A 7,500-nucleotide genomic window follows, 5' to 3' on the forward strand; every position below is an offset into this window, starting at 1 on the left:
TCCCTCTACCTCCCTTCTTCTCCCTGTCCCTCTACCTCCCCTCTTCTCCCTCCACCCTTCTCCTCTTCCTCCCCTCACCCTTATCCTCCCTCTCCCCTTCCTTCTCCCTCACCGCCCTCCCTCTCCCTCTCCCTCTCCCCCCCCCCCCCTCTCCTCTCGCTCAGACCCCTCTCCCTCCCTCTACCTCACCCCCTTCTCTCCCTCCCCCCTCTCCCCCCCTCTCTCTCTCCCTTTCCTAATTCCCAGTTGTAGCCCAGCACCACACACGCTTACGCTAATGACAACGTGATCGTCAGCTCAAAGATCATCTGACTGCCTCATTTGCATACATATTGTTCACCGGAAAACAAGCATCCGGGAACTTGCAGCGGAGGGGACGCGCCGAGCGGGAGACAAGAAAACGCTTTTGGCGAATTGGCGCTGAAATTGGTTCGCTTCCGTAATGGGAATTTGGAGAAAATTCGTGGTGATGAATGGTGGTGGTGGTGACGATGATGATGGTTGTGGTGAGGGTCATGGTAATGATGGTGATGATGATGATGGTTGTGGTGAGGGTCATGGTAGTGATGATGATGGTTGTGGTGAGGGTCATGGTAGTGATGATGATGGTTGTGGTGAGGGTCATGGTAGTGATGATGATGGTTGTGGTGAGGGTCATGGTAGTGATGATGATGGTTGTGGTGAGGGTGATGGTTGTGGTGAGTGATGATGATGGTTGTGTAATGATGATGATGGTGATGATGATGGTTGTGGTGAGGGTCATGGTAGTGATGATGATGGTTGTGGTGAGGGTCATGGTAGTGATGATGATGGTTGTGGTGAGGGTCATGGTAGTGGTGGTTTTGGTGATTATCATGGTGGTTGCGGTAGTGGTAGTGATGATGATGATGGTTATTGGTGGTAGTGATGATAATGATGTTGGTAATGATGATAGTAATGGTTGTGGGGGTAGTAAGGATGATGATGATGGTTGTTGTGGTAGTGATGGTGATAGTGACGGGTGTGGTGATAGTGATAATAATGATGACTGTGGTGATTCTAATGATGATAATGATAATGACTGAAACAATACTGACAAGCAATAATTACCCATCTAGATTTTCTAACTTAACATTAACTCAAGCCTTCGATATCTAAAAAAAGAAGAAAAAAGTACGAGGATGTACATTTATCATTTACGAAATATAAGACTTCCATTATCAGAAAAAAAAGGAATCCGCCAGGACCTCCAAGAAAGGATCTCGAAGGAAGGACCTCGATCGAAAAACTTCAAGAAATAGGATCACAGAAAAGGATCTCGGAGGAAGGATCTCGAACGAAGGACCTCAAGGAAAGGGATCTCGAAGGAAGGACCTAAGAAAAGGGAGCTGGAACGAAGGACTTCAAGAAAAAAGAACATCAAAATAGGACCTCGACCGGAGGACCTCAAGAAAAGGACCTCAATCGAAGGACCCCAAGAAAAGGAACCTCGACCGAAGGACCTCAAGAAAAGGACCTCGACCGAAGGACCTCAAGAAAAGGACCTCGACCGAAGGACCTCAAGAAAAGGACCTCGACCGAAGGACCTCAAGAAAAGGACCTCGACCGAAGGACCTCAAGAAAAGGACCTCGACCGAAGGACCTCAAGAAAAGGACCTCGACCGAAGGACCTCAAGAAAAGGACCTCGACCGAAGGACCTCGACCGAAGGACCTCAAGAAAAGGACCTCGACCGAAGGACCTCAAGAAAAGGACCTCGACCGAAGGACCTCAAGAAAAGGACCTCGACCGAAGGACCTCAAGAAAAGGACCTCGACCGAAGGACCTCAAGAAAGGTACCGCGACCGAAGAACCCCAAAAAAGGAACCTCGACCGAAGGACCTCAAGAAAAGGACCTCGACCGAAGGACCTCAAGAAAAGGACCTCGAACGAAGGACCTCAAGAAAAGGACCTCGACCGAAGGACCTCAAGAAAAGGACCTCGACCGAAGGACCTCAAGAAAAGGACCTCGACCGAAGGACCTCAAGAAAAGGACCTCGACCGAAGGACCTCAAGAAAAGGACCTCGACCGAAGGACCTCAAGAAAAGGACCTCGACCGAAGGACCTCAAGGAAAGGACCTCGACCGAAGGACCTCAAGAAAAGGACCTCGACCGAAGGACCTCAAGAAAAGGACCTCGACCGAAGGACCTCAAGAAAAGGACTTCGACCGAAGGACCTCAAGGAAAGGACTTCGACCGAAGGACCTCGAGAAAAGGACCTCGACCGAAGGACCTCGACCGAAGGACCTCAAGAAAAGGACCTCGACCGAAGGACCTCAAGAAAAGGACCTCGACCGAAGGACCTCAAGGAAAGGACTTCGACCGAAGGACCTCGAGAAAAGGACCTCGACCGAAGGACCTCAAGAAAAGGACCTCGACCGAAGGACCTCGACCGAAGGACCTCAAGAAAAGGACCTCGACCGAAGGACCTCAAGAAAAGGACCTCGACCGAAGGACCTCAAGAAAAGGACCTCGACCGAAGGACCTCGACCGAAGGACCTCAAGAAAAGGACCTCGACCGAAGGACCTCGAGAAAAGGACCTCGACCGAAGGACCTCAAGAAAAGGACCTCGACCGAAGGACCTCGACCGAAGGACCTCAAGAAAAGGACCTCGACCGAAGGACCTCGACCAAAGGACCTCAAGAAAAGGACCTCGACCGAAGGACCTCAAGGAAAGGACTTCGACCGAAGGACCTCAAGAAAAGGACCTCGACCGAAGGACCTCGAGAAAAGGACCTCGACCGAAGGACCTCGAGAAAAGGACCTCGACCGAAGGACCTCAAGAAAAGGACCTCGACCGAAGGACCTCAGGAAAAGGACCTCGACCGAAGGACCTCAAGAAAAGGACCTCGACCGAAGGACCTCGAGAAAAGGACCTCGACCGAAGGACCTCAAGAAAAGGACCTCGACCGAAGGACCTCGACCGAAGGACCTCGAGAAAAGAACCTCGACCGAAGGACCTCAAGAAAAGAACCTCGACCGAAGGACCTCAAGAAAAGGACCTCGACCGAAGGACCTCAAGAAAAGGACCTCGACCGAAGGACCTCAAGAAAAGGACCTCGACCGAAGGACCTCAAGAAAAGGACCTCGACCGAAGGACCTCAAGAAAAGGACCTCGACCGAAGGACCTCGACCGAAGGACCTCAAGAAAAGGACCTCGACCGAAGGACCTCAAGAAAAGGACCTCGACCGAAGGACCTCAAGAAAAGGACCTCGACCGAAGGACCTTAAGAAAAGGACCTCGACCGAAGGACCTCAAGAAAAGGACCTCGACCGAAGGACCTCAAGAAAAGGACCTCGACCGAAGGACCTCAAGAAAAGGACCTCGACCGAAGGACCTCAAGAAAAGGACCTCGACCGAAGGACCTCAAGAAAAGGACCTCGACCGAAGGACCTCAAGAAAAGGACCTCGACCGAAGGACCTCAAGAAAAGAACCTCGACCGAAGGACCTCAAGAAAAGGACCTCGACCGAAGGACCTCGACCAAAGGACCTCAAGAAAAGGACCTCGACCGAAGGACCTCAAGAAAAGGACCTCGACCGAAGGACCTCAAGAAAAGAACCTCGACCGAAGGACCTCAAGAAAAGGACCTCGACCGAAGGACCTCAAGAAAAGGACCTCGGCCGAAGGACCTCAAGAAAAGGACCTCGACCGAAGGACCTCAAGAAAAGGACCTCGACCGAAGGACCTCAAGAAAAGAACCTCGACCGAAGGACCTCAAGAAAAGAACCTCGACCGAAGGACCTCAAGGAAAGGACTTCGACCGAAGGACCTCGACCAAAGGACCTCAAGAAAAGGACCTCGACCGAAGGACCTCAAGAAAAGGACCTCGGCCGAAGGACCTCAAGAAAAGGACCTCGACCGAAGGACCTCAAGAAAAGGACCTCGACCGAAGGACCTCAAGAAAAGAACCTCGACCGAAGGACCTCAAGAAAAGAACCTCGACCGAAGGACCTCAAGGAAAGGACTTCGACCGAAGGACCTCGACCAAAGGACCTCAAGAAAAGGACCTCGACCGAAGGACCTCAAGAAAAGGACCTCGGCCGAAGGACCTCAAGAAAAGGACCTCGACCGAAGGACCTCAAGAAAAGGACCTCGACCGAAGGACCTCAAGAAAAGAACCTCGACCGAAGGACCTCAAGAAAAGAACCTCGACCGAAGGACCTCAAGGAAAGGACCTCGACCGAAGGACCTCGACCAAAGGACCTCAAGAAAAGGACCTCTGACAGAGGACCTTCGCAGGAAAAGAATCTGTCCCCAACCCGCCACCAGGAACGATCTCTCGAGCCGCGTCACTGTACCTTTGGTGAGGATGAAGTCGGCCGCTTTGCTCCTCCAGTTCCTCGGGAGCGTGTAAAACTTCCTCTTGTGTTGCTTCTTCTTCCTCCCTCCCGCTCCTCCTCCTCCTCCTTCCTCCTCGTCGCCCTCGAGGCTGGTGGCGGGCCCGAGGGTAGCCGTCTTCTCGGGGGGCAGTCGGGTCACGCACTCGGCTGAGGACGAGGCCACTTCGAGGGTGTCCACCGAGATCTCCTCGACGATGGCGCCTTCGAGGGCCGAGGGCGAGCTCGAGGGCGGGAGCTGGGGTGGCGAGCGAGGGTGGGAGGGGGGCGACGAGGGGGAGGAGGCTGGGGAGGGGAAGGCGGACGAGGAGGAGGCGATGGAGGACGCGGAGGAGTAGGCGTAGCGAGAGGAAGGCGGGGCCGACGGGGAGGGCGAGGGGAGGAAGGCGCTCCTCTTGATCACGTCGGAAACCTGTCGGAGGGTGACCACGTGCTTCTCGGAGGGCGGCTGGGCCTCGACCACCACGCTCAGGTCCTCGACCCTGATGGTTGGGACGGGCGACGAGGACGAGGTGGTGGCGACGGCGGCCGCGTCTCCGGTGGCCTTCGAGGAAGAGGGCTTGAGGTTGTCCTTGTCATCCTTGCGGGGGCTCTGGAGAAGCTGCTCGTCCGTGGGCTGGGGCTCGAGGCGCTCGCCATCGTGCTGGGTCCACAACAGCACCATCCTGATCGCTCAAGTGGGACTCGAGAAAGAGCACGGATTCCACGCGAGCGGAACGAGTGACGTCAGAAAGGTCTCACACGCGAATGTAAATCGATTCGTCTCCAATTCTTTTTTTTTTCTTCTTCTTCTTCTTTTATTTCACTTGGAATTTCACTTATTATCTTTACTATATATATATATTTTTTCACAGTAAAACAATGAAGTAACGTACAGTTCAGAATCACTTAGTACGCACACGTATGTATGTATATATACTCCACAAACCACAAGAACACACACAGAAACGCACAGGTGAACAAACCGAAAACCCGACGAGAGAGAAAGAGTAATAGACGACCCTCTTCTCTGAGGCGTCTCTCTCTCTCTCTTTCTCGTGATCTCTCTCTCTCTCTATCTCTCTCTCTTTCTCTTCTCCTTTATTCTTCTTTCCTCTTGATGCTCTTATGCTGGCCAAGGGCTTAAGAGGAAGAGGGATATTCCTGCCTCACACTGGACATGCCATGAGGAGGGGCCGCCTCGCTAGCTGTTGAGGGGAGAGGGAAGGGGAAAGGGAGGGGGAGGAGAGGAAAATAGATAGGTAGGTGAAAGGGAGAAGATGAGGAGAGAAAGGCGGACGAAAGGGAGAAGATGGGGAGAGAAAGGCGGACGAAAGGGAGAAGATGGGGAGAGAAAGGCGGACGAAAGGGAGAAGATGGGGAGAGAAAGGCGGACGAAAGGGAGAAGATGGGGAGAGAAAGGCGGACGAAAGGGAGAAGATGGGGAGAGAAAGGCGGACGAAAGGGAGAAGATGGGGAGAGAAAGGCGGACGAAAGGGAGAAGATGGGGAGAGAAAGGCGGACGAAAGGGAGGAGCGGAAGATCAATAGGCGGACGAAAGGGAGGGAGGAGGAGAGAAAGATAAGTAAGTGGACGAAAGGGAAAAGTGAAAGAAGATAGTATATAGATTATTGGGAGAAAGAGGCACAGAGAGAAAGAAAGTGGAATGGAGAAAGAGAGGGAATGAAGGAGAGAAAAATAAATAGATGGGTGAAAATGAGAATGATAAGATAGTACAAGGAATAAGATTATTGACAAAAGTGGAATAAAAAGAGAGAGGAAAATAAAAGAAAAAAAATAGAAGGAAGGGAATAAAGAAAAAGAAAGAAAAATGGGGGAAAAACAAAAACCGAAAATGAATTATCAGGAACATTGCACACACTTTCTGTATTACATAGATTACATAACACACACCCAACCAACTCTGTGTACCTGTCATACCAGACTGTCATTACTATCACAACAGGATGTACGCATGACATCTCTCTATTGGGATGCAAAAAAAAAAAAGTTTGGTTTCTCCCTTTCGCTGAATGTGTATGTAAATGTGCGCATGCATAGGTGTGCAAACATATGCGTAGATTTGTGTTTGTGTGTGTGTTTGCGTGTGTGTGTATGGGGGAGTTTGTTTATGTGTGTGAGGGGTTGTTTGTTTGTGTGCGTGTGTGTGTGAGGGGGTGTTTGTGTGTGTGTTTGCGTGTGTGTGTATGGGGGAGTTTGTTTATGTGTGTGAGGGGTTGTTTGTTTGTGTGTGTGTGTGTGTGAGGGGGTGTTTGTGTGTGTGTGTGTGAGAGGGTGTTTGTTTATGTTTGTGTGTGTGTGTTTATGTGTGTGTGTGTGTATGTGTGTGCATGTATGTGTGCATGTATGTGCGTATGTATATGCTTATGTATATGTTTATGTGTATGTGTGAGTATTGGATGTGTGTATGTGTGTGTAAATAACAAATCTTATTATTAAAATCAAACAAAAAATTAAATCAAATCAAACAGGAAATTAAATCACTATTTGAAAATAATAGAGTGCCTTGTATTCATACCAGGTTATAGGTAAAAAGATTATATATAAAATAATACATGCAACATAGAGTATATAATGCTCTCTCTCTCTCTCTCTCTCTCTCTCTCTCTCTCTCTCTCTCTCTCTCTCTCTCTCTCTCTCTCTCTCTCTCTCTCTCTCTCTCTCTCTCTCTTTCTCTCTCTCTCTCCCTCTCCCTCTCCCTCTCTCTCTTTCTCTCTGTTTCAATCTCTCTCTCTCCCTCTCCCTCTCTCTCTCTCCCTCACCCCCCTCTCTCTCTCTCCCAACAAAAAAATACTCCCAAAACCCAAACGAAAACAAACCACAACAACAAACAACTCCAAACAACAACAATAAACAACAACAACAACATTCCATTCTCCAACAAAGAAAGCACTTTCCATCTCATGAGAAAAGACAGACAGACAGACAAACAGACAAACAGACAGACAGACACTTATTTCTCGAGGCACCAGCTGGAACGTGGCACTGAGACACGCCTGGGAAACTGACATTTTTGTTTTCACTTTAAAACAAAGACAAAAGTTTTCGTCATGTTTATGTTTCGATTTTTTTTTACTTTAAAACAAAGACAAAAGTTTTCTTCTTGTTTATGTTTCGATTTTTGTTTTCACTTTAAAACAA

General features: G+C 49.9%; 1 protein-coding gene across 19 annotated transcripts in view; it reads right to left on the reverse strand.

Moving 5' to 3' along the window:
• Unc-115a (actin binding LIM protein Uncoordinated 115a) overlaps positions 1 to 7,500 on the reverse strand; it is a 163,694-nt gene that overhangs the window by 150,417 nt on the left and 5,777 nt on the right. For all 19 annotated transcript variants that reach the window (XR_015192297.1, XR_015192295.1, XR_015192292.1 and 16 more), the window contains exon 2: positions 4,321 to 5,546. Coding sequence is in view for 13 of the 19 variants with exons in the window: in XM_086552023.1 (XP_086408149.1) it covers positions 4,321 to 5,023 (703 nt within the window). In the remaining 6 variants the exon portion in view is untranslated. The remainder of the gene's footprint in view (positions 1 to 4,320; positions 5,547 to 7,500) is intronic.

Source organism: Penaeus japonicus, unplaced genomic scaffold (assembly GCF_977035675.1).
Source record: "Penaeus japonicus unplaced genomic scaffold, GWHDUDI00000001_assembly GWHDUDI00000026, whole genome shotgun sequence".
Taxonomy (NCBI): Eukaryota; Metazoa; Arthropoda; class Malacostraca; order Decapoda; family Penaeidae; genus Penaeus; species Penaeus japonicus.